Raw genomic sequence first — 26,831 nt, forward strand, 5'->3', positions numbered from 1 at the left:
GTATAAGGATGTGACTGTATCGAATACGAATGCTTATAATGATATTCAATTGTTCAGCTGTACATTTTAACAAGCATATATATACAGAAAGCCTAGTAAATTGACATGAATATCAAAGTTGATTGCCCTATAATTCGGGCCGAGGGTGGACCACTTAGGCACCGCACCAAGTACAAACAATACAGAACCGCGTGAAAGTACCTTGTGAAAACACCCCGAATGCTTCTTGACAAGGTCTCTGATCTACTGGAGTAATTATTAATCGTGATCATCAATAATGAAGATCCAAAGCTAAAAGAATTAAAGTACATCATGACCGAGTCCGGATGTAGCATGTAACCTTAGGCACTCCGTGGGTCCGGTTGTTCCTTTTTTTCTTTTTGCTTCTCTTTGACACATTGTTAATCTTCCAAATCCTTGTGGCTGAAATTGAGGCTTGTTCATTGGTGGTTTCATCGAAGAGAAAAAAGCGGCTTCAAGCTCGTAATATTAATTGAAAGCGCTGCCAGTGGGAGACTTTGTGCCAAGCCGCCCGTCGCCGCTGAACCTTTCCCCATATTCCTTTATTCTCCTCTCCTCCCAAACCCTCGACTCCCGCCCGCTATCAGCCCGGATTTAAATTCTCATTCTTATCTCCTCCTATCGGCCTTGCCTGCGCCTCCGGCTGGGGCCTTCTTCTTCTCCTCTCCTTTCACGCCGAACGATGCTTCGGGTCTGGGTCCTGGGGTACCCGCACCCGTCATGAGCCATCCCGACTCCGACGACTCGCCATTGAAAACCTCTGGTGTTGGCTTTGGTTTGAACCAGGAGGATACTGCAGCTTTTCTTGACGATTTTGATACCCAAAGCCATGCAAGCTCCCGCGACCCTGGTAGCACACAGACAGCTGACCCCGCGACGGGTCCCGACGGTGCGCTAGACAGCCACTTGGATGCCATTACCCGAGACCCGAATTCTGCAACTGTCGACAAAGACGACAGACCCATGTGGAGCGAAATGAAAACTAAAGCTGGAAAGGAGCGGAAGCGATTACCGCTGGCATGTATCGCATGTCGTCGCAAGAAGATCCGTTGCTCGGGCGAGAAGCCGGCGTGCAAGCACTGCACGCGCTCAAGGATCCCTTGCGTATATAAGGTCACCACGCGAAAGGCTGCCCCGCGAACAGATTACATGGCCATGCTAGACAAGCGATTGAAGAGGATGGAAGATCGCGTGATCAAGACGATACCCAAAGATGAGGCGAGAGACATGGCCTCTATCGGCAGATCGGTAGTCAAACCCTCGGCGCAAGGGCAGCTTTCAAAACAACAGAAGAAACGAAGCGCTGAAGAGGCCTTTTCTGCGGAAATGGATGAATGGACTCGAGAAGAGCGTCGCCCGCCGCATGAGACTCTTCCGATGAATCGCGAAATTAAGTCCTCAGATGGGTCCGGACTCTTGACCGAGGGGGCGGAATTCTTGCCTTCGCTGGAGATACAAGAACACTTGGCCGAGGTCTTCTTCGACTGCGTCTATGGACAGTCATATCTGCTCCTACACAAGCCGAGTTTTATGCGGAGGCTCAAAGCTGGCACTGTTCCCCCAGTCTTGATTCTCGCGGTCTGTGCGGTCTCGGCTCGATTTTCGACGCACCCGCAGCTTAATTCAGAACCGCCTTTCCTACGTGGCGAGAACTGGGCCAACCCGGCTGCAGCAATTGCGCTCAGCCGACACGATGAGCCAAACATCACAATCCTGACCGTTTTCTTACTCCTGGGCCTTCACGAGTTCGGAACATGTCATGGTGGAAGAAGTTGGTCGTTTGGAGGACAGGCGTTGCGAATGGCGTACGCCCTGCAGCTTCATCAAGAGCTCGAAAGCGATCCATTACTTGGACAGGGTAACAGCAATTCACAATTGAGCTTCACGGACCGGGAGATCCGGCGACGGACTATGTGGGCATGTTACTTGATGGATCGCTACAACTCCTCAGGAAGTCAGCGACCACCCATTGGAAATGAGAAATTTCTACATATCCAACTACCTATCAGGGAAACCCACTTTCAAATGGAGATACCTGGCCCTACAGAAGACTTGGATGGGGATATATTGAACCCCACGCCTGAGAACTCCGGTGAGTTATCCAATGCCAAGGATAATATGGGAGTATCGGCGTATATCATTCGCGCTATCGTCATTTGGGGTCGTCTTGTTGACTATCTAAATCTCGGTGGCAAGAGGAAAGATACAGTTCCCTTGTGGCATCCGGAGTCTGGATACACCCTGCTGAAGCGGCAGATTGAGGAGTTCTCTTCTTCACTTCCAGGGTCTCTCACTTTCACGTATGAGAATCTCCAGATTCATGCCGCGGAAAAGATAGCAAACCAGTTCTTATTCCTCCACATCATTATCCACCAGAACATGCTATTCCTCAACCAATTCGCAATTCCTCTTTCGCCGGGAGGGCGGCCACCCAGAGACATGCCGAAACCGTTCCTTAGCAATGCGGGTCGAGCGGCAGTTGAGGCTGCTCATCACATTTCTGTACTTTTTGATCGGGCTTCGGCCTACCCACTCACGGTTCCTTTTGCTGGCTACTGTGCATATACGGCTAGTACTGTTCATATCTGGGGCATATTTTCGAAGAACGTGCAACTCGAAGCTCGTTCGAAGGAGAATCTTCGACATACCTATCGATATCTCAACAAGATGAAGAAGTATTGGGGAATGTTTCACTATATGGTCGAAAGTGCGAAAGACCGGTATCGACAGTTCGCCGACGTGGCCATTAAGGGATCTGTTGCTACACAAAATGGCAACACATTGGCTCCGATGTTCCAATATGGCGACTGGTTTTCCAAATACCCTCACGGTGTATCCAGATTACATTGGGAGGACCCGGATACCCGACATAAAGAGACGGGTGATGATGCCGTTATGGGCCAGAAGCCGGATCTTCAGAGTGTCGAGGACTTCTTCGCCAGCCTATCACCAACGCCACAACCCGCTCTGCCTCGCAAGGTACGCTCTCGCAAAAACAGCAAACTCTCCGACAGCTCAGGCGTAGATCAAACATCTCCATCACAGATGGAGGTGACCATGGGAAATACGCCAGGTATTCCAGGAAATACATTCCCCCAGCCATCCATGTACCCCCCAAATCGGGCTATGTCATTCAGTCAGTTTGACTTCAACATCCCGCAGGACCAATTGCACCAACTTGATCGACAATTTGTCTACGGTTCATTCTCTGAATTTGATCCCACAAACTTCCTCCCCCAAAATAATCCGCCTATTCCACCCGTCAACGGCGTTGATGCACCGGGCACGGACCATTCCCTTTTCACTGGTCAACTTGATCCAGGTGCACCCTCCGGAACTGGTGAATTTTATCAACCAAGTGCATGGTTCCTTCCTTTCAACCTGGATCCGCTCGGCGGTGCTGCCCAAGGCCCCCCGCCGCCGGGTAGGAACGCACAACCTCCACCCGGCCCAGTCCCAGCCCCCGTGCCCGGTTCCAGTGCCGGCAACGGCTCTGTGAATGTCTCGGGTATACCTCCCTATGGAACAGGAGACCTACCCTTGAGTGCCTATGATCTAGGCCTAGGTGGGCCGGATATGGGACAAGCCTCGCGGCACGGGTAACTTGAACCACACGGGTATGGCTTCGGCCTCTCAACGACCGATATGTGGTGTTTAATATTGTTTATAATGGGGTATTTGGTTTTGGATATTGGTTTGGCAGGTGTTTTGTTCTGTATTTTCCCTGGTTTGTTCTTTCAATGGGCCGGGTGTACATATTCTTGACCTATGCATGTACCTATATTCCCCTGTGTAGTGATTTAGGCTCTACCGAATTGTACTCGTGAGTTTCAATTCCTTCATAACAAAAAGAAAAAGGATTCATAACCAAAAGAAAGAGGAAAAGCGACTTATCGCTCGGATCCCACAGATAACAAGTCCAAAATAATATTCCCATCGAGCTAAACGCTTGTGAGTCTAATGCAAAAAGACAAAAAGAAGAGGCTTGCATCATCCGTGAATCGAACACGGGCCTCGTCGATGGCAACGACGAATTCTACCACTAGACCAATGATGCTAGTTCATGTAATGAGCAGCCAACTAATGCACTATGAACGAAGACTTGCTATTGCTCGGATATGGTTCGAGTTGCATCGCATTTTGCCGGTGCTTCATGGGCGAAATTAGTTCTCTACTCAACTCCAGCCAGGTTCGGATGAAAATTCATTATTGAAGTAATTTTTGCTAGCGAAGTCTTTCGCTAGTGACTAAACGATTCAAAGGGCATGGTAAAAATAAATATCAATTGCTGAACGTATTCTTATCAGGCAAGGCTCAGATGAAAATATATATTGACACTATATTCAAGGTCCGAATGATGCTACCTAGATATACTTTTCAAGGTCCATGTCCGTATGTCCACTTAAGCAACCCAGCTAGTTATACCTATCACATTCACCAGTAATCCTAGATACTTATTGGAAAACGCGACACGCCTATCTACATGACGTAGGTGAATTTATTCAGTCAACCGCCTAGATGTACATTATGTTATCGGAGCTTGACATGGTCCAATCGGAACCAAGCCGACGGGCACTCATCCTTTCCTTAGTTCCAATTTTATGTATGGCTCCTGCAGGAAGATGCACCTGCAGGAAGATGCACCTGCAGAAGGGTGCTGAGCCATGATTTTCAAAGATTTGAGTTTGACTGAAAGGCTGTCAATCCAATCAGAATCAACCTTAACGGTACCCGGCCCCTTCTTGGTTTCAGTCCACGCTACGTACCTTTGTTGAAGATGCAACTGAGCCATGATCTTCAAAGTATCGAGCCTATCGGCTACTAGTGTCAAATCATAATGCCCATCCTGTGAGTACCAACCGCTCACCTAGTCTAACCAGAGCCAATAGATATAGCCGTCAATCAACTCAGTAACAATTTTGAACGTCGATGTCAATAGCAGTGAACATCGAGCTGTGATTTTAGCAGGTTGAGTAGTAGGTCTCAAAACCAGATTGTCGTTTCTTTAGATCAAGGTGATTGGGGGAAGGAATGACCGACATCTACCCTGTGCTTACAGCCGGGTGTAAATACAATAGTGGGGGACTTGGTGTTCATCGGAGATTAGGTCGAAGTAGACATCGGGAAGAAAAGAAAATCACTTCAAGAGTGAGTTTTACATACTCGGTTCCTAAATGGATATAGTATGTAGCAGGTAGTGGAAGTCTTGGGAACCCTTAAAAGATTACTGTAGTAGAGCAATATGGAATTTGGGGTCGTTTCAGAATTTCTTTACATGTTGAGTTAAAATTGAAAATGCTAATGCTACAGCAATTTCTTCTAGCACAGGCGTGGGATCGCCTCAACATGGCATACAGCCACGGAGCGCCGAAGTCTAATCATCCCACTCCTCATCCAACTGATCTATCAAGCGATTCTCTGCATCCACATCACCTCGGCCACCAGAGCCCCTTCCACCTCGACCACCAATAGCACCAATGAAGCCGCCACGGTCATCGGAGCCAGGACGTGTGTAGCCACCATTCGATGGAGAACGTCTCAGACGAAGGCAGTTGCCAATGGAAGAGAAGGAGATGATGAACATGTCCTGTTTTAGGAAACATTATTAGCATGATAATTTGCTGAAATAATCCCATGAAATTCGAGTCTCTGGTCATAGATATGAAGCAAAAGTGGCAGTGTACCCAGTCAATCAACTACCTAGAACGGTGTCTATCTAGGATGTACCCAAGGTCCGGCTCCAGAATAGAGTAATTAAGTCCATAAAGAAATGAACGGATGGACAGTCTGCGATGTATATCATGGCACCTGGCTTCAACTTCGTAAAGAGAGTACATGCTGCGGTCAACGCAGGTATGAGAGAAGCTGATCGGCGAAAACAAAACGCGCCGCGCATGAATGGATATCAATCAATCGGAGAGACCGGCTCCCCAATGAACAAATTTTAACAATTATGAGCGTTTTTGACGCGATTGAGCTCCAGACCAGCTGGGGTATGCTTAATCCAAGCGCGAAACGGGTAATCCCGCTAGGCTTGAATTCTTGTGCTGATGCGAGGCCACATTGCCATATCTGACCCTTCGAGACCGACATGGAACCAAAGCTAAAAGACATACCTTAATGAAGTCAAGCATTCCAGCCCACAAACTGAAGTTGGGGCATTGGCGCCAGCCGCGCTGGTGCATGACGGTGCGTTGATAAGCACAACCACCGATAAAGTAGGCGGCAACGGCGATGAGCATGCTTTAGATTCAGACGTTAGAATCCTCAGATTCGGAGTTGGTAGGGATTTTGAGGTGAAGCTTACATGACACCGAAAACACCGGCCGGCCCCATGCCGCCGGAGTTGGGATCAACCGCAAGGCCACCACATGCAGCAGAGCTGCGGATCTCAAAGTAAAAGGAGCAGGAGTCCATGGTGCCAACGAAGGATGCGGTTGCCTGATTTGCCGGAGCGTCGCGGTCGCACATGAAGGACATCAGGGTGGACATGGTTCGGACCGAGGCGTTCGAGGCCGCGCCATTGAACTCACCCGGACACGGAGAACCGTTCGTATAGTTGAGAACCAGCTTGCGACCGCGGAAGAAGGGATCGGAACGTTGTTCGCTATTGATATCCATGACAGTCAGCATGCGAGACACCGAGATCCAAGCACCAAGGGATCATCATACCCCAACGAATATATCTTCCCATGCTGCTCGTAGAACGCGCTGATATTCTGCCACCGCGAAGCTGGCACGCCCACCACATCTGTGAAGTTCTCAATCACCGGCGCGCATACATTCAGCGTGAAGTTTGCGGGGTAGTCGTGCCCCTTGGCGGGCCAACTTTCATCCCGATCCTCCTGTGATACTTTCTTGCCGTTCTTCGTCTGCGGTGGGGATATCGAGATCGGATTGAGATCATAGTATAGGCCACTGGTTGGCGAATGCGCCACACATGTTAATTCATCGTTCAAGTGAGAGGAGCCGGCGGCGCTGGAAAGTCCCAGAATGGATGATAAGAAAAGAAGAGAATAATGAGCGGAGCTAGTCAGTTTCATGGCTGGAAGGAGATGGCACAAGTCTAAGACTTGCAGTGTGTAAGAAAAAAAGAACGTCTATTCAAATAAAGAATATGAGAGTCCAGCTCAGTGGAGATAGAAGGTGGTTTGAAATGAAACAAGAAGCTTACGTAGCATCAGGTGTTTCACTGCGGTTGTGATTGGCGATTGCGGAGAAACCGGAGCACGGGATCCGGCATCGTACGCGAACTCAATCAACTCGGGAGCTTTGATATCCGCGCCTATTTATTCGTTGGCTTTCCCCCTCATTTTTGATAGGCAGATTCATTGAATTTGATCTATTACATTCGCAATGGCTCCCAAAAAAGCTCCTAAGCTTTCAAAGCCACAAGGACAGCCTGTCCCTGAGAAGCGTGGCTATGAATTCGGTGGGCCGTACGTACTACTGCTGTACTTGGATGATTGCGAGAGCTTGAATTAACATATATTGTAGCCTAGGCGCCTTCGGAATCGTGTTCGGACTCCCAATATTGGTTTATGTTTTCACCTTTGTTTGCAATGACGTGTCTGGGTGTCCTGCGCCCTCGTTGCTCAACCCCTCGACCTTGTCTATCGATCAATTGAAGCGTGAAGTGGGCTGGCCTAAGGAAGGTGTTGCAGGACTCTTCGATCTTGAAGTGACACTGTGGGTCTTGAGCTACTATGCATTCAGTCTGTTCTTGCAGATTTCATTGCCTGGTCAGGTCTTGGAGGGTGTTCCTTTGGCATGCGGGGGAAGACACAAATACAAGTTCAATGGTATGACAGAGTCGGAGCTAGCACTCGGGGTTCCTCAATAAGCTAACAATGGCTACTTTCAATAGCATTCCCTTCGGCCCTCATTATCCTCGGCAGTCTGGCCGCCGGTACCTATATGCATGGAGCGGACTTCGTGGTGTGGACCTTCCTGTGGAACAACTACGTGAAGGTTATTACCGCCAACCTTCTGATCTCTTCCACCGTTGCGCTTTTCGTCTACCTGAAGAGTTTCTCTGTTCCCGAGCCCGGCAGCGCCAATCCCGACTCGCGCGAGCTGGCTCCCGGTGGTCACACAGGAAATGTGCTCTACGACTTCTTTATTGGTCGCGAACTTAACCCCCGGCTCCGTTTGCCCATTCCTTTCGTCAGTGAGGAATCGCGTACCATTGATATCAAGGTGTTCATGGAGATGCGACCAGGTCTGCTCGGATGGACGATCCTGAACCTGTCCAATGTGGCTCACCAGTACCGCACCTACGGTTACGTCACCGACTCGATCATTCTAGTCACCATCTTCCAGGCATTCTACATCTTGGACTCACTGTACATGGAGCCAGCCATCATGACTACTATGGATGTGATCATGGATGGCTTCGGCTTCATGCTATCCTTTGGTGACGTGGTCTGGGTCCCTCATGTCTACAGCATTCAGAGCCGTTACCTTGCCGTCTTCCCTCTCCAGTTGGGCTGGTCCGGCATGGCGCTCGTTGTGGGTGTTACTGCTGTTGGATACTCAATCTTCCGTGGCGCCAACAACCAGAAGAATCGATTCCGCACTGACCCCAACGACCCTCGCGTCAGTCACATCAAGTACATCGAGACCGCCAGTGGATCGAAGCTCATGATCTCCGGATGGTGGGGTCTCGCCCGGCATATCAACTACTTGGGTGACTGGGTCATGTCGTGGGCCTACTGCCTGCCCACTGGTATTGCGGGTTATGCCATCATTGAAACCATCAACCCAGCCAGCGGTCACCTGGAGAAGCATGCCGTGCAGACCCCCGAGATTCGCGGCTGGGGAATGATTTTCACCTACTTCTACATGCTGTACTTCGCGGTCTTGCTGATTCACCGTGAGATGCGTGATGAGGAGAAGTGTGAGCGGAAGTATGGCGCTGACTGGACCCGGTATACTTCGCTGGTTCGCAGCCGTATCATTCCCGGCATTTACTAGAGGATTGCCTTATGATGGGGGTTTTCATCTTTGATTAGAAACAAGCAGAGAAGCAAGGGGCTTCAAGCTTAGTGCAGGTCTGATGCCTTGTCTCTGACCTAAAATTCGGTTTCTGTACAGTATTTTTTAATGTGATGTCCTATAGACATGAACAACAAAGCTTGTCTTATTTAGTGTCTTGGCTGAAGCCAATTATTCTTTAATATAATTCTTGTTCTTTATTGAGGGCCCGTGAGCTTCAGCGTTTTCGCTTCTTAGGATCACACAAGACATCTAATCCCCAGTCCTCATCTCCCGTGTTCCTTATCCATCCTTTGAGAACCTCTCTAGCATCTCGTATAGCTTCTTCGCGAGGTTGATGGGGACCTGAAACCTTGTCTCGGGATTGTTTCAGGTCTTGGTACGTAGCTGCTGTTTGAGTATTTCCCAAGGGGCATATTTCTGGAAGGGCTCCAGCGGTTGCATCCACTGGCTGTTCCTTGGCGTTTTGAGAGTCCTGCGCGCGACCTTCTGACTCAATAATAATTGACATGAGAGCCCAAAGCTTCGACCGAGATAGTGCTGAAGCACCGCGTGGCAGAGGCGAGGACGCCTTGTTACCTTGCTTCACACCTCCGATAATGCTTTCGTATAAGCCGGTCTTGGATCGAAAGAGCGCGGGCAATTGCTTGCTACCGGTATCTGATAGCACCGTACACTTGTGCGAATGAGATGGAGCTAAGGTCCATACAGCGCTTACATTGCCTGGTTTGCTCTTCTTTGGTGCGACTCCAGAGTCTGTAGCTTCCGGAGTGATAGATTTTGGCTTTGCAAACTTCCAAAGTGCCTCGATTTCCTCAGCTGGCACAGACATAATCTGGAAAGGACGGAATTGATATCCGATACGACCTAGAGTGTCACCCGGCCAAGACCGTCCACCTAAAGCTTTCATTCGACCGTTTTCGCCGAATGCTCTTTCGCATGCAATATGGCTGACCTCGTCCTCAGGAAGAACAAGTCCTGCCAGGTATGAATTCTGAGTTGGGGCAACCAACCGACTAGTCTGCCATGATAATAAAGAAGAAACTTGCTTTAAGGCAAGTTTATCTGAGCAAGATTTACTGCGCGTTGACTCTGCATCTGTGCGTGCTGGTTTGCGCCGTACAACGCCCAGAAGTGAAAAATGAGCTCGACCGTCGAGGAGATTGTCTTCCACCAAAGCAGGTCCTTCCTGTGCCTCTGGGGTATGATTGTGTTCACGTACCACCTCCCATGGTGTTGCGTCGTCTTGAGCAGCCATGCACAGCTCCATGCTTCCATCGCCACAGGGAGCACAGGTACAATACATGTATAGCTTAACGTCGGGCTGAATCTCAAAAGGTGGCCAGTCTATTGAAGAAGCTGGCGTATCGTTGCAGCCATTTGGGGATTCTCTTCTCCGAATGATTGGTGATGGAGAAGGTTTAGTACTCTCAAGCTTTTCTTCGGTCATTAAGCCATGACATTCCGTCAAGAGCCAGTAGTTGAAGGCACGGATGGCTAAGATCTCTGCATGACAATCGTGAAGAACGAGACCTCGGCACCGTGGAACTTGAGATGCTGATAAACATTTTGCACCGCTCCTGCAAGCAAGTCAGTGGATCATTACTGATGTGATGTGGCGTAAAACTTACGTGACCGTTATGCAATGAAGGCTTTCTGAAGATGTACTTTCACCTATAGATCAGAAAGAATTTGTTAATCATAAATCAACTTTCGAGTTCCGAGCTTTGATACATACCCTTGACAGCTACAATGCCAGTCATCGGGATCCACTCCCTAGAGCCATCAGGAAAGATAGTTGGTTTACTGCGTGTGGGTAGCGCATCAAAATGCGCATGCACCAAAGAAGCTATCCGAGACGGCAATGCCACCGTAGATGACAGCTCAGACATATCTGCACAATTAAAATGAGAAAGTCACCTCGTAGAACATGCGACGAAACTGCCCGATCCAACTTGGGCAAGAAACGTACGATGTGGGCTAAACTGCGATTTCGATATACGGTCACATGACCACATGACTTATCTCAACCTTCTCCAAACTTGACCGGCCCCGAATACTTCATCACATACAAGAAACTTCCACAATTCAAAATGGCCGACAAACTCCGCACTCTCCAGAACCTTGAGGCGCTTCAGGCCCGCTACATCGGTACTGGTCATGCCGATACTACCAAGTACGAGTGGACCTCCAACATCATCCGCGACAGCTGCGCGTCTTACGTCGGTCACAACCCGCTTCTTTCTTACATGTCCGTTGGAATGGGTGAATCGAAGGAGAAGACTCGGGTCATTATGCTGGAGAAGATGGTTAGGGGAGCAGGCAACCCTCCGGAGGTATGCGTTATTGGTTTCCTTCCCCTTGAGAGCACATTACTGACGTTCCTTCCTTGGATTCTAGACGCAGGAGTAACAAGTTTAAGCTTACTTTTTACGATACCAAATGTCCAATACCTGATACCTGATACCTGATACCCGACACGCATTCTTCGCTTCAAGTGAGGACCATTGAGAAACTACATTTCCCTGTCCTTCTACCCTGTACCCGCAAATGCGCTTGGAGACATGGCACGATACCCGACTGAATTCGAAGATACAATGCACTCTTGCCGATATACTATCCGCTGGGAGGATTGCACCTCAAGGAAGAGGAACCGTCGATGCAGAATTGGCCTTTCGCGTTCTCAAACAACGTTACCGCGCAAGTGAATTTTCGAGCCCGAGAATCTCAAGGCCATTCAAGCACAATAATACCTGTGACTGGACGTCCGAGTATGATTCAGAGTTTCATCTGATCTGTCCTGCATGTTGGACCCTTGAAACCCTTGAGGAGCTCCGACTACTGAAAATGCAAAATAGCTATTGGACCTGGAATAACTCAGAACGCCATGCCGCATGTAATCTACTCGTGGAATGGGGAAGAAGTTATAGTTTTGCCAATACACTCAATTCATAATAATCAAACTCCTTCGCTATAAACCAGTAGAGATACATATCAAAAATGAACTATACTCAAGATACCATCAAGTAGATTCATCCAACGAACTCTTCGCCACCAACCTCGTGTTCTCCGCTTGCAAAGCAGCAATGATATCAATCCACTTTTGGCGCTCAGAACGCAAAGTAGTCACCTCCTTCTTCAAGTCCTTTAATTCCTGCCGTAAATCCTCAACCTCAGATCGAGACTTGGACTTTTCCGAACGTTTTTCCGAACGTTCAGCATCCTTCCGTTGCCGAACCTCATTCTTTGCCGCATCTTTCCGCTGACTAGCTTGAATCTTCGAAGCAACTTTCAACTGACTAGCCTCAACTTTTCGCAGTTGCTTCATCAGCTTGCCTTCCTCAGTAATAAGGTGCGCAGATGCTTTGTGATTTTGTACCAGTGGTTCGGGCGTAGGGGTCTGTGTTTGCACAGGCTCCTGTCCCTCATTGCTAGTGCTACGATGATGGCTTCGCGGCGAACTGCTTGGTGCTGCGGATCTATTCTCCGCTGCACGTTTGAGCATCCCGCTGGTATCGCTGTCAATGTCGTTCAAAGCCCTCGCGGGGGTTAAGAGGCCAGTCTGTGTGGATGTATGAGTTTCCAGCTCTGCGCGGACGGTGTCGAGTTTGCGTTCAATTTCGCGTTTGCGGAGGGCTAGCTTGGCGAGTTCTTTTTCGTGGGAGCTTAGTTTGCCATTCTTGCTCATTTCCATCAGTTCGGCTGGTGGAATGTTGCTTTGTACCACTTCTTCTACCATTGGTGTGGCTGATTTAGAGTGGGCCGATACTAACGAGGCTCGTTCGGCTTCCTTTTCTGTGGTCGATAGAGCGTCGTGGGAGGCTTTTGTGTGGGATGACTTGGAGCTGCGAACTTCGAAATCGTCCTTGGTCTCGTCATGGGTGCCGAATGCGCCTGGGACAGAATGGGATGGTTCTTGGTGCGGGAAGTAGTCTAAGACTCCTGGTGCGTATCTTTCGAGACTGGAGTTGACTAAGCCTGTAACGCTGGCGATCAGGCCGTGATGAGATTGAACATCTGAGTCTGTGAGATCCGAGTCCGAGTCCGAGTCTGAGTCCGAGTCAGACTGGCTTTCCTCATCATCGCAGTCGGCTTCATTCTTGGCTTCCCCAGATTTGAGAGCCTCAACACCATCACCATTTGAAGAATTCTTCGTTCGTTTTGCGGGCTTGTCTTCCTGTATAGCCCAATCAACAAATTTGGCAGCATCTGCTCCCACACTTTTGGGGGTGCCTTTGTCCACCATCCACCGAGGGATGCTGCCACCTGGGTCACTTCTCGTGACCATAATCCATTCAACGGGGTTTAGTTCGGGGTCAACTCCTTGCGTTGATGCATCCGTGGTTCCACTGTCCTCACTCTCCTTCTCCGTACTCTTTGTACTGGCAGAGCTGCTGCTACTTCCAGAACCGCTTTTCCGGGGAACTTCACGGATAAGTTCAACAGACTCATACATGCCTCTGGTATACCCCGCTTTATGCGGTATATCAGGGTGATCACAAGGCTTGGAAATCATTAACCAACTCCGACCAGGTTGCTTAGTTCCACCAATCTTTAAGCCAGAATTCGACGTGATGATCAGCGTCACGAAGTCTCGCGGAGCCGTAGGCTTCGGAAACTGCGCCGAGACATGATAGACGGTTATCTTGGCCATCTCTGATCCATCCTCATCCTTCACCTCCACCACCTCGACCTTCCGTTCCGCTCCAATACCACGGATACACTTATCAGGAGTTTGACCCTTCTCAATCTTCTTCATGTTGACCTTCAAAGTCTCATCATATTCCGAAGACATCTTTTCTTGCCAACGTGTAAATGGCATACCCTCATGCACACTCCGTCTGCCGAACCATGAGCCGCCTCCATCGTTGGCGGAGAGCTTCCAGACGTGTACACCGAGTGGATTATCTTTCGGTCCACCCATCTTGATAGGCTTGCCCCATTGCTTTTGTAGAGGTATAATATCTGGGTCTGTTTCCCCGACTCTGGCTGATGAAGGGATAACGCGGGGTGTGGACTGCGACTCGGAATCATTGTGTCCTTCAGGTTCGTATGATGGAGGATCTGGAAGTGATTCCGCTACCAACCTACTGTGGTGGAAGATATCACGGACAAATTCGCGGAGTTCATCGGGGGTTTGGGGAACGTCACCCCATGTCGTCGGTTTGAGACATAGGAGCGCATCGTGTAAGGTGGCCATTGGGACTGAGGCACGGGTCGTTCGAATTGGTAGAGAATAAAGTGAAAGAGACAGTGAGATATGCTGTGCCTCAAATAAGAGCTCGAATGCTCGTAGAGTGTCAATTAATGCAGGGAATAGAACAGAATGCGATAGACAAATGACAAATGTTGCGGGGAAATGAGTAGTTCCGATAAGATGTATGTCATGGGTTGAGGTAATCAAGGCCACAAAAGCGCCAGTTTAATACCTCGGGGGTAATGTTATGCTTTTGCCACTGTTTTTTAGGAGAGTGAGAATGCTTGCTCGGCTGTTACGGCTTCTGGACTTGAAGACCGAAGTTGAAGCCTGCTTGGCGCCCCGGAATTGCTGCTGACGTCATACAATGGTATGGTATCGGCAAAGTGGAGTCGTGCTACGAGCTATACTGGACTTTTGCCCTGGTCATTCGTCCCCTCTTACCCCTGATTCTATAATGACCTGCAGATCTACGTGGTACATTTCTTGTTTTCATTAAACTCGGCCTAGAGTAAGGTTGGGTTCGTGGAGCCTTGTTTCTCACCCCCGGATATCGAAAGAGTGACACAACCTTCTCGCGGATTTAATTTCCATTTGAAATCATGGAGGATAAAACAAAGATGAAAAGAATCTCTTATTGTTGGTCTGATAATCTACTGTACACTCTAATTATCAATGTGTTGGGCCCATTGCCGTATATGTACCTTACTCGAGGAGTGGAACAGGGACAAGGCTTTTGTGGTGTATGCACCTTTCAAAGAATTCACTCTAAAAGATACATACAGATTGGAGTTTAGGCAACAGATTGACAAGAAAGACAGGAGAAGAGAAGGCAGCCAGCGTGGGAGGTCTAGCCTCCCGAACGTGACAAAAAGAATGAAAACCAGCATCCTAGTCTCGGTGTCAGGGTAAAACAATAAAAAAGCTCGATCAACCAGTGACAGAACTCCTGACATCCGAACTCATCTGAGGCCCAGCCTGGAAGATGTCGTAGGGATTGACCCTAATAGAGTGCGAGCCATGATGATATGATAGTGAAGTCAAGTGAAGCCGAAGAACAAACCCGTTAGGCCACTCGTCGCAAATTCGAGATATAGGAATGCTTCAGGTCACAGACCTAGAAGCCTCATATCCAATCCCAGCCTTCGCGCCCGTCGTTCGCCACAGGCGAACAATCAGGGCTGGCGAGGACGTTCACAGGGTATGTTTTCTTTTCGCTTGATCTGCAACACCATAGACCATGACAAGCGAGAAAAGAAGGGGTGAACAGATCCAGCATGTCAAATGCTGGAAACACCCAAACGCGTAGAGTATCCCTTCAACCGTCCCAATCAAGAGCAGGTTGAAATCCGGTATCCGGTACCAGTAAGGATAATCTTCAACGGCAATTGGCAATCGAGTAACAAACGTCAATCCAGTCAACGATGAAACCCTCCTGCTGATCACCATCGAGCCGCGCCAATGATAAAAAGACATAATCGTGGAGACATTCCACATCCAAATTCATATCCCGGTGCCGCGAGGCTTCCTGGTCTTCATGACATATATATGGGACATGAACAAAAGAGAAAATAACACACAAGAGCCGACCCGTCGCTTCTTGATGCAAAAGGAAAGCTGCAAAAAAGTAACAGACGCTGACGCTAGCTGAGTAAGACAAAAAACGCAAACAAAAATTCACAAATACAACAATACCAAAAAGATTATTCTGGATATGATGCAATGGCAACGAGGTGGTATCACAGATGCACACAGGTCTCTCAAACAAGAACGCCGTCAAGAATGCCAATTAGTCAGAAGTTGGGATGCGATCCATATTGGGATCCACACAAGGACTGTCGGAGAAGTCTGAAGTCGCACGAGGGAGGTCTGACCGAGAACGATCCACGTTCAGGGGAATCAGGCGTGGCGACGCGGGAGGCTCGCGGAAGGTGTCACCGGCAGGGAGAAGGGGAGGAAAGAGGGAGTGGACACCATCGGGCCTAAGCGTAATGGGTGTATCCCTTTAGATCGTCGTGCCGTAGGGCAACGGGGCGAAGTCTCCCCAGCCGAAGCCTGCCATGTTGGCTCCCATACTGCAATGTTGCACGAGCGTACTCGGGAGCGGGAGGGGTGCGAGAAGGGCCGAGGTCGTTACCATGTTGTCATACGGAAGGTACGGGGCGGTGGTGAACGGCTGGCAATAGGATGGAGTCGGCGATGGCAGCTGGGCATCACTGAAACTGAGACTGGCCCAAAGATTCGGATTAGAATCGTCCGTGGCCGGGGTTGGGCTGGGCGGCAGTACTTTCCACGACTCGAGTTGCGCGGATGGTGGGCAGGGGTTGTGCCACCAGACTTCGGGGCCTGTCGAACTGGGTAGAAGAGGAACGGCACGCATCACATCCACCACCCGTGGTGGAGGTGGTAGCAGGGGCACGAATAGATTCGCGATGGCCTGCTTAGCGTCTTCGCCTCGTCCACACATTAGGTCCCCGGCGCCATCCTCTTCCAATCCTTCCAGCGCCTCGGCATCGGTCCGGTACACAAACCTGTTAGCGGCTTGCACGAACTCCTCCTGTAACTTCTTCAGCTGACTCTGCTTCCCTGACCAATCCCACGTGTTGGCGGCCGCATCCACCGAGTAGATGTCTTGATGATAATCCACCAGGGATTCAATCGTCTCCGGGGTTAGTTTGAATGCGACCTCATTCCGCGAGACCATGTCGACGTGCACGACATAGGCCTCTATGTGGATCATCTGATAGTTGAAAAGACCTTCCACGAGTGGGTTCTCATCTTTCCGCAGCTCTGCCTCGGGAGCCTTTGTGAACATCATTGAACACAAGGTCCAGATTGCATTCTGCGACGACAAGGTCTCCGTCAGACACCGGGTGTGTTGGGTGACGTTGTTCAGAGGACGCTTGACCCGATTGACTCGTTTCAAAGTGGCCGTCAACCATGGCGCCACCTTGGTATTCAACACGACATTCGGGGAGGACCGCGGCGCAAAAGCGGCCGCGGATGACGGCAATAACATGGTTGGCATTATGACTCTGTGCGAATAGGGATACGACCGGCGTTGTCAAGGAAAATAAATGAATGTAGATAATAATCGAAGGCCAAAATCATAAAGGCGACATTCGCCCACACAAGTAAACACCGAGTTGGAAGTCGGATCTGGTTCACGGTGACGTTTCTCGGAAATATCGTTTAGATCGATCGCATAGTCTGTTGCGGGTATTGAGGACCTATGGCCGAAAAAGTTGGGTTACTATTAAAGTGCGGGCGAATGCGCGTGGAAAAAGAAAAAAAAAGAAGGGAAAATTATGAATATCAAAAGGAACGTGAACAGTGGTTATAGAAAGAGAAAAGGATGGAGGATACCACACATAAAAAGAATCGGGAGGGGCGGGATCCATAACGGAAGAGCCAATGCAGTGGAGATTTGCATTCTTTTCTATATAGAGTGCATTAAGGCTAGGGCTTTCTGTATGCAGCCTGATGGAGTCGGGTACGATACAAGTAATGGGCCACACGGACTCCCCGATCTGCGTGCACTCGGGGGTTTCGGGTGGCAAAGATAGTATGCACAGTTGAAACAACCTGCAGTACTGTCAGAACCAACCGTTAATTCGAGAATACCGAGAATTATCATCGGTACTATCATATAAAATACTTGAAACGGGGAATACTGATCGCACAGTATTTCCCAGTCTCACGGTCTGCGCGTTGCACGTCCATTTGGTCAGAGCCATCTGCAAGATGCCCCAAACTGCAAAAGCTAAGCCCCGATGATCCGCACTGCGAAACAACTACCAAATCTTCCGAGTCCAGAAGCCCCTACGAGAGACCCAAAAAAAGACTAGGATATGGCGTCTTGGCTTGCATCTAGAATTTCGACTCTGCATTCGAATGTTCTATTTACCCTATCCCCATGTAGAGATGTTTACGTTCTCAGCTCGAGCCTTGGAATATCCAAAAATACACTGTGCGATGGGGAAGTTAATGTGGAAAGAGAAGGAGCAAACCATGGAACTGAGCTCTTGAGCGCTTCCTATGCCGCTAATAATTACTCCACAAACCCTAACCAGAATGATCTCTAGGCAGATCGCACATCTCCCACGTTCCCTCCCCGCGACCTTCTAACGTTTCAGGGAGCAATATTCTATGTACGTCTATGAAAGGGGAACTGAGAAAATAAAAAGGAGTGCAATAAAGGAGGTAACAATGCATTTCTCCCTCAAGACTTCTTTCGGATGAGTCGAATGGGGGACAGCCTCAGCTGATGGAGGGTCGAGCAGACGTGGGGCAACTTGGTCTTGGGCCGCTTCTGGTCTCGGATTCGTCGGTCATGACCGAGTCCGGCCGCTCCACTGTGAGCTGAGATCCCTGTTCCGATCTGCGATTGGGCTGAATGATGACCGGTCATTGACTTTTGAGGCGCCCGGCTTTCAAACCAGCGGTAACAATACCGGTTTTGTTGGTTCTTCAGCACTCTGTGTGAGGGCCACATGATTGTGATCTCATCTTACAGCGACTACCCTCTTTCCATGCGCCATGAGGCTTCTCTCGTTCAATCAACGTTCGGCAATCCAACAACCCTGGAGCCTGGCGGCATACGATGTTGGTCATGTGGTCTGGAGTGTCGCAAGGGGGGGTAGCGGTTGGAATCGGTGATCAACGCTTTCAAGATATGCATCCATGAATTGACTACATACAATATGTACTTCGTGTATTGTTGGCTTCGGCTATGGAGCCAGGTATCCAAGAATTTCAAGAAATTTTGCCTGCTTTGTTGGCATTTGTTGGCAGATCTCGGAGAAGGCGAAGGCGTCCTGGAGTTGTGGATGATTTTCTTAAAATAGCAGTTTGTTGACTTTGCACTGCCACATGCGCCACGTCACTCGCCACCGGACGGAACTGTGGCGGTGCCTTATATTGTAGGCATGAACTCATCCATCCCCAAGGTATTGCAGCGCCTAACAGAGTTTGGCACCAACCAAAATCTTAGATTGTGTTCATTTCCAATCGATCAGGCTCAATGCTTGTTCCTCAAACCATACTGACGCATATCGTGGGGTCTAGTTGATAGCCCTGTAGCACGGTCCAGGACTAAAATGTGACCATTTCGGTTATCTTGACGATAACCTGGCAGAATACTTTTCTAGAATACGCAGCAGACTAGTCCGGGTAGTCTAAACATTATGACTCATGGTCTACCCGATGACGGCAGGTTTGAAATCGAGCCGTCTTTTTCTTCACCGACAATATATTCGGAGAGCATTCGGAGCGATGCCCAACCCAATATGAAAGTATCAAAATATTCCACTGTTTGGTTTCGAATCTGCTTTGAGTAGGTCTACCCTGAGTCATGTTTTTGTTCCCCGAAATATCACATTTACGGCACGGGATAACCCCGGGCGAATACCAGGTTTATGTCTGGCACTAAACTCAACAGGATACTTACTGCATAGACGGCCTGAACGCGTGTGATATATCATGTTAATGTAACATTCTCTATGACGAACATATTGCCTTTGTGATATATGGCGGAGTGTCTTACATGGGATATGTGACGAACTGCAAGCATCGCTCTATGCGGATAAGTGTCTTATCTACTAGCGTTTGCAGTGATCTAGAACTTAGAAAGACCATTTCAAGGTTCCCTTAAGATGTATCTCACTCAGAACGGGAGTTTGCCATGGAACACTTCGGGAGCCGGGAAGTCAAATCCCATAGAATGCATGTTATCTGTTATCTTGTATATTTCCCAATTAGTATGGCATGACACCAGGTCGTGACCTTGAAAGCTTGTGATCCTATATTTTAAGATCTTTTAAACTTTGGATGTGATTCTAGTGGTTTCTTTCGGACCAAGTCGGGTTGACATCGTTTCCTTCCTCACCCAAAGATTACGGTTAGAAACGAGAGGTTGTAAATATCTATACCTTGGAAAAATCTGGAGCCTAAAGACGAACTAAATTGTTTAGGACGAAAACTACTCCCCACTAGATAGCGATATATTCTGACTGCTAGATTTATCATCTGGAGTTGAGTCAAAGTTGAAGGTTTGACGAAGCGCTTGGGTTACGACATAAGCCCCTAGAGCGGCTACATTAAAGGTTGTAGCCCACTATTATGTGTGAAACAGCTGAAGATATTCCAGTGGGGCCTAGAATACAGTTCGAATATTGGTTTTGGATCTCTCAGATTTCGCTCATCGTTCTTGCCCAAGCCCCCACCCCAACGGCTGTAGTACATCGTCCTTATTCTTACGCCTCATCTTGAAACGAAATAAGGGTTACATTCAAAAATATGAAACAGTTCACTGTGGCAAAGCGATATTTCGTCGCCTCACTCAGGAAGCCTCACTGCAAAAATTCACCATTCGTCTCCCTCAGAATTAGTTGATACTCAGGCTCAAATTGCATGTACATAGCCTCAGGGCTACCTGTTCCTTTCTTAGTGTATAATGCAGTTTCATCATCAACAATTGTCTTTTTCAAGTTTGCCAAAACATTGCCCACAGAGCCAGGCGCAATAGAAGACTCGATCAGAAGCTGAGTCTGACATGCTCGTTCAAGTGCAATGAAAAACGCGGCTGCCTCAGCAACTGTCCCACCAGCAGTAAGCAGACCATGATTTTGCATAATCAGATTTTTGTTTGTCGGCCCAAGATATTCTGCAATCCGTTGGCCTTCTGCTTGGGCAAAAACAACCCCACCGAAGGCCGGATAGACAGAGAGATCGCCATAAAACATGCATGAATCTATGCCGACTCCGTTAGAAAAGCTTGATCACACTAGAATCGGTTTATCTTACCTTGATTCAACATATCAATGCCTTTACCAAAAGTGCTCCACGCTCTTCCATATGGACTATGCATATGACAAGCCGCATTTATATCAGGCCGTTTCTGGTGAATTGCAGAATGAATCATGAAGCCCGCGGCGTTCACAGGCTTATCAGCTCCCCCTACTCGGTTCCCTTTCTCATCTACCCGAACCATATCCGAGACTCTAAGAAGAGCAAAATGAACGCCATACGGATTAAGCCAAAATGTTCTGGGCTCGACGGGGTCTATGTATGTTAGCATATGTTGATGGTAGGGAGCTAGGAGTTCAGGCAAACCTCGAAGACTGATATGCCCACTGCTACCATCTGCAAACCCCAATTTGGCAAATATACGGAATGCGGCAGCCATTTGTTGCAAAAGCCATTTTTGCTCTGCTTCTTTGGTACTGGGTCGAGGGATGTGATGTAATGGTTTGACTTTGCCGTCTTCTGCTTTTTCTGTGTTCAGGGCTGAAGATGGCCGACCGGTCTCGACTGCAGCAACATCTGATGACATTTTGATAAATTATGAATGGAAAGGCCTGAATAAATCATCCAGAGTGAATTTGAGAATATTTTGGTGTCAGTGTTGGAGAGAGGGGAAGGGTAGCCCCGCATATTTTTCATGACGTGCCGAAGCTTTGCGTAGCTCAGAAGAAGCCATATGGAAGTATCCAAGAAAATTTGAGCTGAGAATCCAATTCAAATACTTAGTATGAATCAACGTGTAGGCTTTTAATCCCATAAATAACTACGCACGCGAGTACCTACCCGGATTGATAAATTAAGGCCCAGGAGCTCCGTGGATGTAAGAGGAGACAGTCTGATACAGGAAAATCCTCAACATTCGTCCCGATGCAGCAATATATGCTGTGCACACAGAACAGATTTCCAATAGACACGAAACTGTGAGTTTCGATCTAATGGGGTTCAGCCAATCAAAGCAGCTAGCTGGATATCACCGAACGAGGGGCAAGGCTGCAACCTTGAAATGAGAAGTGCATTTTACTCCGCATTCTGTCGACACGACCACTATTTTAGCCCCATAATTCAAAGATGCCATCATTCCTTGACCTTCCGCCAGAGATTCGACTGATGATATACGCTTATTCGCTTAATCCAAATGAATATGTGAAAAGCTATCGGAAGATTGTCAAAACCGTGGCACTTGCTGCGATAGGTCCTCCCCTTAGTCAAAACCCTCGTTTATACGTGGAGCGATACACACCTTCTATTCTGTTGTTGAACAAAAAAATCATGACCGAGGCTCTTCCTGTCCTATACCGAAAACCGCTGGACCTCTATGGAACTCCATCAACATACTTTACGATGCGCCAAATGGATATTTCCGAATTCATTAGTGAGCATCTTCTTCAGCGAATCCAATATAGTGCTCTACGTCTATATTTTCCCAATAAGACTTTTGTCCTAGCCTTGCTGGATATCTGGGGCGCTGATAACCGACTGGTAAGGCTGGATGTTTATCTTCCAGAGCAAGCGGCACGCAACAATCGACACTGGGAGATTGTTGAAAGCAGGGTACGTCTTCTGTCAAACCTTGATCTATCTACATTCTAACGATTTTGGCAGCTTCGAACATTTTCCACAATGGTCCCTGTTGAGTGGCATGAGACTGTCAATTCATTGAAAGAGAATTGAATACAAACACAGTTATCTTGGAGACACAGACCTGGGTCAGAGCCGATTGAACTACATGGATATTTGAACGAAGGACCCTGTCTTATGTAGGTTGTTAATTGATTCCCATTTGGAAATTTTGATTCTGACTCGAATAAGGATACATATCCTGAGCCATAGTCTCATGGAGATTTTACACGGTACAGAACCGAGCTAGCAACCGCGACGGAGTAAGTCCTGGATCTAGTTTCAGGAACAGGAAGTTAGTGACGAGACCACCACTGAAATGGGTCTTCAAGACAAAGTTGAGCTGGATCTAAGCGAACTTGAGGAAGTGATCGCCATTATTATGATGATCGGCCCTCAGACCTTGGAACCCTTACGAGAGAGGCATGTTGTCAGAAAATGATTCCCCAGGTTCTGGGGTAAGCGACTTGGCGACTGACTGCGCCTCATTGCGGAGCCTAGTACGACCCGCTCAAAGAACTTATTAAGGATAGGAAAAGCTGGATCTCTTGGTCTTCTATGAGGTTGATTAAAAACACAAGGAGGTCACCCAGGGCACTTGTCAATGCAGATTGTGTCTGATAAATGCTGCTAGTTAGTACGCAATTGATTTCTGTATAATACAGAGAATGACATTGATTGAAAGACCGTTAACAATGTCAGACATGGTCCGGGGCTTCGGCTCCAAATGAACCCCGACACTTCATTACGCGAACCCCACGATGCCGATCATCATTGCGCTAGCAACACATATGACCCACTGTGCACGAGAACGAGGAATCATGTTCCGTGCGTATTTCAACCTGTCATTGAAGGGCCCGGGGGTTTCATGCAGGGTCCACTCCGCAAAGTAGGTTCGGGTAAGACAAGATACTACTGGTATGCAGCCACCCGAGTATGTATCTGGGTAGGTAACAGCAATTTGATATTCAACGGAGCCATTGAAGTTGGACCATAGGCACCAGTCAAATGAACCAGTAGCACTGATCTTGGTAGACACATCTCCTCTTATAATGACTAGTCCTCTCACCACGATGCTGTATCCCTGAAAGTAAGATGGCAAATTACGCATGAAAGATGCTCTTTAGCACTGACCCAAAAACCAAGATCTACTAAAACAAGATCAGCATTTCAATTGACCCGACCATCCTGCCGCTTTTTGCTAAACGAACGACGGAATGTAAGCGACTGGAGCTATGGTTACATGCAGATCCTCGAGACCGCGGGCAGCCCCGGGTTTCGATCCCGTCCCAAGACCCTTGAGACCCATCGCGAACTATAGATCCATAAACTCCAAGCTAAAAAAAGGGAATTAACCCGTCATGAAGGGTCAAAACACTCTATATACTGACATCAGCGAGGGTTCCGACACATAGAGCCCGATCAACTCACATGTGGAGTCCTAACGTCCTCGGCTCAGGACATTGAGTGGATCTGGGGAGTAAACACAGGGACATAAAAGGGGTGGAACATCTCCATGCAATATGGGATTACTTCAGCTAGACGCCAATTGCCAGCCACCAAGTCCGCGTTCTAGGAGCGAAGAAGCAGCGGTCCATAATGCGTTTCTCAGCAGCATTCATTTCAACCCTTGTGTTGTCTAGCACATCTCTAGCTGGACCCGGCAATCAGACATCTCAATCAACTCAGGCAGATGCTGAGACACAGTCCATTGCTCAGCAGAACGCGAACGCCGATCCTGTGTCAGAAACTCTTTCTGTCGCCGCCCCCCAGAATCATCCTACCAACGCTGCTCCTACTCTATCGGAACCTACAGAAGTAACCCACCATGCCGCTGCGACAGCTAATCCTCCAAATGATCAGGGAGAGGGTAACAAGACCTCCGACAGTCCAAGCATTGCACCATCGCAACAGACGTCTCAACCAAGTGCCCAAGAGTCTGCTGGCACTAACACCGTTGGAGCCAACAATGATCCGATGAGCGTTAGCAACTCTGTCCCCTCTGCTCCTAGTGCTGGCATGCAGACCGGCCAGAACACAAAGACACCTGGTTCGAACCCTTCTGGCACGCCAGCCACAGAGACGGCAATTGTGACCCGAACCGGTACTGCTGCAAGCAGTACCAGCACATATAACGGTGATGATGACGATGACACTCTGCTCAGTTCCTGGAGCGACTTCGGCAATTTCCTGGATGGATTGAAAGGTCTTCTTTCCCCCACATTGCTAGAAAATATTGAGTCATTCTTCCACCATGTCGCTTGGCTGCTGGATGATCAGACGACAACAAACACCAAGAACCTGATCAACACTGCCAACGGACTCCTCACCAAGAGCCTGATCAACAAGCTGGAGGCTCTATTGGACAATGCTAGCGCTCTCCTGACCCCCGACGTGGTTAAAAATCTCAAGGAACTGCTTCCTGAGCTCTCACCCCAGCTTCTGAAGGAAGCGAGCAGCTTGCTTGATAATGCCAACAAGCTCCTTACTCCTGAAACCACATCCGAACTCCAAAAGCTGATCTCAATCGCGGGGCTATTTATCAAGCCAGAGCTGTTCCAGGAGGTTAACAGCCTGCTGGCCAATGGCAACAAGCTACTCACACCCCAGTTCGTCGATGAGACCAAGTCACTGATTGGCACCGTGGCACCGGTGATCACGCCCGAGCTGTTGAAGGAGGTGAACTCTCTGCTTTCCAACGGCAATAAATTGCTCTCGCCCCAATTCATTGATGAGACCAAGTCATTGATTGGAACCGTGGCACCTGTTATCACACCTGAGCTTCTGAAGGAGGTCAACAGCCTGCTCTCCAACGGAAACAAGCTTCTTACCCCCGATTTTATCATCGAGACTCGTAACTTGATCGGTACTGTGGCACCGGTGATCACACCTGAACTCCTGAAGGAGGTAAACTCTTTGCTTTCCAACGGCAACAACTTACTGTCGCCTGAATTCGTTAAAGAGACAAAGGGATTGATTGGTACTGTGGCACCGGTGATCACACCCGAGCTCCTGAAAGAAGTGAACTCTTTGCTGTCTAATGGTAACAAGTTGCTATCGCCTGACTTTGTCAATGAGACCAAGGGACTGATTAACACCGTGGCGCCATACATTACCCCCAACCTTCTCAAGAAAGTCAACGCGTTGCTCTCGAATGCCAACAGCCTCCTGTCTGAGAAGACTACTAAGGAGTTGACCGGTCTTTTGGATATGCTTGGACCAGTCTTGACGCCGCAGCTCTTGCAGAATGTTTCCTGGTTGCTCGGTAATGGTACCGCACTTCTTTACCCCGGTTTCGTCAACAAGACGGCTGGATTAATTGATGGTATTGCACCTGCCATTACACCCGAGCTTCTGGGCCAAGTTGGTGGGTTGTTGGGCAATGCGGACGATCTTCTCACCAAGAAGTTTGTTAACGAGACACAACTTTTAATCGAGGATGCTGCTGATGTAAGTCGACTTCCTGGGGTGGTTTGGATACTTGCTAACTCTTCTTCTTGTTTAGATTCTTCCTCTGGTCACAGAATTGTTGAACTCGTTGTAAGATATAGCAGTGGACTCTGAGAGAATATAATTCACGGTATTCATGACTGATGCCTGAGTACGTCTAATACGACTTAATTGATTGAAATTTTGTATTGCCACATGTACATTCATCTACTTTAGTCTAGTGGAATAATTGTAAATATCCCGACGTAGTCAAATAGATGCACTATATGATGGAGAAGGAAATTGAGAGGAGAAAATCGGATGAGTATTGAACTCGAAGCCAGAGCGTACATCTAGCAAGAAATTCTGTACATGTAGCAATCGATTCTCGTTATTATTTGGCATTCCTCCACCGTCTGCCTTGCGATCCCTTTTTTGGGATGAATCGTGGATTCGAAAAACATGCCGTTAATATCACGGGGTAGACAAATATGGAGAGAGCGGCGAACTACTGATGCACCATGTAGTATCATTAATGCGCATGATAATGGCATGCGAATGATTGGAGAGTCGTTGCTGGAATGCATACTCCAGATGCCGCACAACCCATGAGACAAATTGTTGGCCATTGTTGACTTGTCCTTTTCAAGGAAGATGCCAGGGCCTTTTGCGAAGCGAAGGGGTATTCCAGACTGAAGCAAAATGGTCTTTGGGGTTGGGTGTGTGGGATCTCAGGGCCGGGATATGAGTCGAATGTCGATCTCAA

General features: G+C 48.4%; 11 protein-coding genes across 11 annotated transcripts; 5 read left to right on the forward strand and 6 right to left on the reverse strand.

The window, feature by feature from the left end:
• Window positions 1–741: 741 nt before the first annotated feature.
• N7503_005733 (putative C6 transcription factor) lies at window positions 742–3,624 on the forward strand (the record flags this gene model as incomplete). Its single annotated transcript, XM_057065280.1, has 1 exon — window positions 742–3,624. The coding sequence occupies one exon, from the start codon at window positions 742–744 to the stop codon at window positions 3,622–3,624; it is 2,883 nt and encodes a 960-aa protein (XP_056923023.1).
• A 1,771-nt stretch (window positions 3,625–5,395) lies between these two features.
• On the reverse strand, window positions 5,396–7,064 carry N7503_005734 (uncharacterized protein; the record flags this gene model as incomplete). The annotated part of the gene is made up of 4 exons (XM_057065281.1): window positions 5,396–5,608; window positions 6,138–6,264; window positions 6,329–6,628; window positions 6,694–7,064. 4 exons carry the CDS (start codon window positions 7,062–7,064, stop codon window positions 5,396–5,398), a joined length of 1,011 nt encoding a protein of 336 aa, XP_056923024.1.
• A 313-nt stretch (window positions 7,065–7,377) lies between these two features.
• Window positions 7,378–8,997, forward strand: erg24B (uncharacterized protein; the record flags this gene model as incomplete). Its single annotated transcript, XM_057065282.1, has 3 exons — window positions 7,378–7,460; window positions 7,519–7,823; window positions 7,889–8,997. The coding sequence occupies 3 exons, from the start codon at window positions 7,378–7,380 to the stop codon at window positions 8,995–8,997; spliced, it is 1,497 nt and encodes a 498-aa protein (XP_056923025.1).
• A 238-nt stretch (window positions 8,998–9,235) lies between these two features.
• On the reverse strand, window positions 9,236–10,910 carry N7503_005736 (tRNA-specific adenosine deaminase; the record flags this gene model as incomplete). The annotated part of the gene is made up of 3 exons (XM_057065283.1): window positions 9,236–10,598; window positions 10,650–10,692; window positions 10,757–10,910. The coding sequence occupies 3 exons, from the start codon at window positions 10,908–10,910 to the stop codon at window positions 9,236–9,238; spliced, it is 1,560 nt and encodes a 519-aa protein (XP_056923026.1).
• A 201-nt stretch (window positions 10,911–11,111) lies between these two features.
• N7503_005737 (splicing factor 3B subunit 5 family protein) lies at window positions 11,112–11,430 on the forward strand (the record flags this gene model as incomplete). Its single annotated transcript, XM_057065284.1, has 2 exons — window positions 11,112–11,354; window positions 11,419–11,430. 2 exons carry the CDS (start codon window positions 11,112–11,114, stop codon window positions 11,428–11,430), a joined length of 255 nt encoding a protein of 84 aa, XP_056923027.1.
• A 610-nt stretch (window positions 11,431–12,040) lies between these two features.
• On the reverse strand, window positions 12,041–14,218 carry N7503_005738 (uncharacterized protein; the record flags this gene model as incomplete). The annotated part of the gene is made up of 1 exon (XM_057065285.1): window positions 12,041–14,218. One exon carries the CDS (start codon window positions 14,216–14,218, stop codon window positions 12,041–12,043), a length of 2,178 nt encoding a protein of 725 aa, XP_056923028.1.
• Window positions 14,219–16,220: 2,002 nt separating this feature from the next.
• Window positions 16,221–17,243, reverse strand: N7503_005739 (uncharacterized protein; the record flags this gene model as incomplete). The annotated part of the gene is made up of 1 exon (XM_057065286.1): window positions 16,221–17,243. The coding sequence occupies one exon, from the start codon at window positions 17,241–17,243 to the stop codon at window positions 16,221–16,223; it is 1,023 nt and encodes a 340-aa protein (XP_056923029.1).
• Window positions 17,244–18,437: 1,194 nt separating this feature from the next.
• On the reverse strand, window positions 18,438–18,710 carry N7503_005740 (uncharacterized protein; the record flags this gene model as incomplete). Its single annotated transcript, XM_057065287.1, has 1 exon — window positions 18,438–18,710. One exon carries the CDS (start codon window positions 18,708–18,710, stop codon window positions 18,438–18,440), a length of 273 nt encoding a protein of 90 aa, XP_056923030.1.
• A 1,855-nt stretch (window positions 18,711–20,565) lies between these two features.
• Window positions 20,566–21,548, reverse strand: N7503_005741 (uncharacterized protein; the record flags this gene model as incomplete). Its single annotated transcript, XM_057065288.1, has 3 exons — window positions 20,566–20,966; window positions 21,020–21,277; window positions 21,329–21,548. The coding sequence occupies 3 exons, from the start codon at window positions 21,546–21,548 to the stop codon at window positions 20,566–20,568; spliced, it is 879 nt and encodes a 292-aa protein (XP_056923031.1).
• Window positions 21,549–22,087: 539 nt separating this feature from the next.
• Window positions 22,088–22,690, forward strand: N7503_005742 (uncharacterized protein; the record flags this gene model as incomplete). Its single annotated transcript, XM_057065289.1, has 2 exons — window positions 22,088–22,570; window positions 22,622–22,690. The coding sequence occupies 2 exons, from the start codon at window positions 22,088–22,090 to the stop codon at window positions 22,688–22,690; spliced, it is 552 nt and encodes a 183-aa protein (XP_056923032.1).
• A 1,545-nt stretch (window positions 22,691–24,235) lies between these two features.
• On the forward strand, window positions 24,236–26,180 carry N7503_005743 (uncharacterized protein; the record flags this gene model as incomplete). The annotated part of the gene is made up of 2 exons (XM_057065290.1): window positions 24,236–26,086; window positions 26,142–26,180. The coding sequence occupies 2 exons, from the start codon at window positions 24,236–24,238 to the stop codon at window positions 26,178–26,180; spliced, it is 1,890 nt and encodes a 629-aa protein (XP_056923033.1).
• Window positions 26,181–26,831: the final 651 nt, after the last annotated feature.

Source organism: Penicillium pulvis (genome assembly GCF_028828015.1).
Source record: "Penicillium pulvis strain IBT 33274 chromosome Unknown contig_23_segment0_segment0, whole genome shotgun sequence".
NCBI lineage: Eukaryota > Fungi > Ascomycota > Eurotiomycetes > Eurotiales > Aspergillaceae > Penicillium > Penicillium pulvis.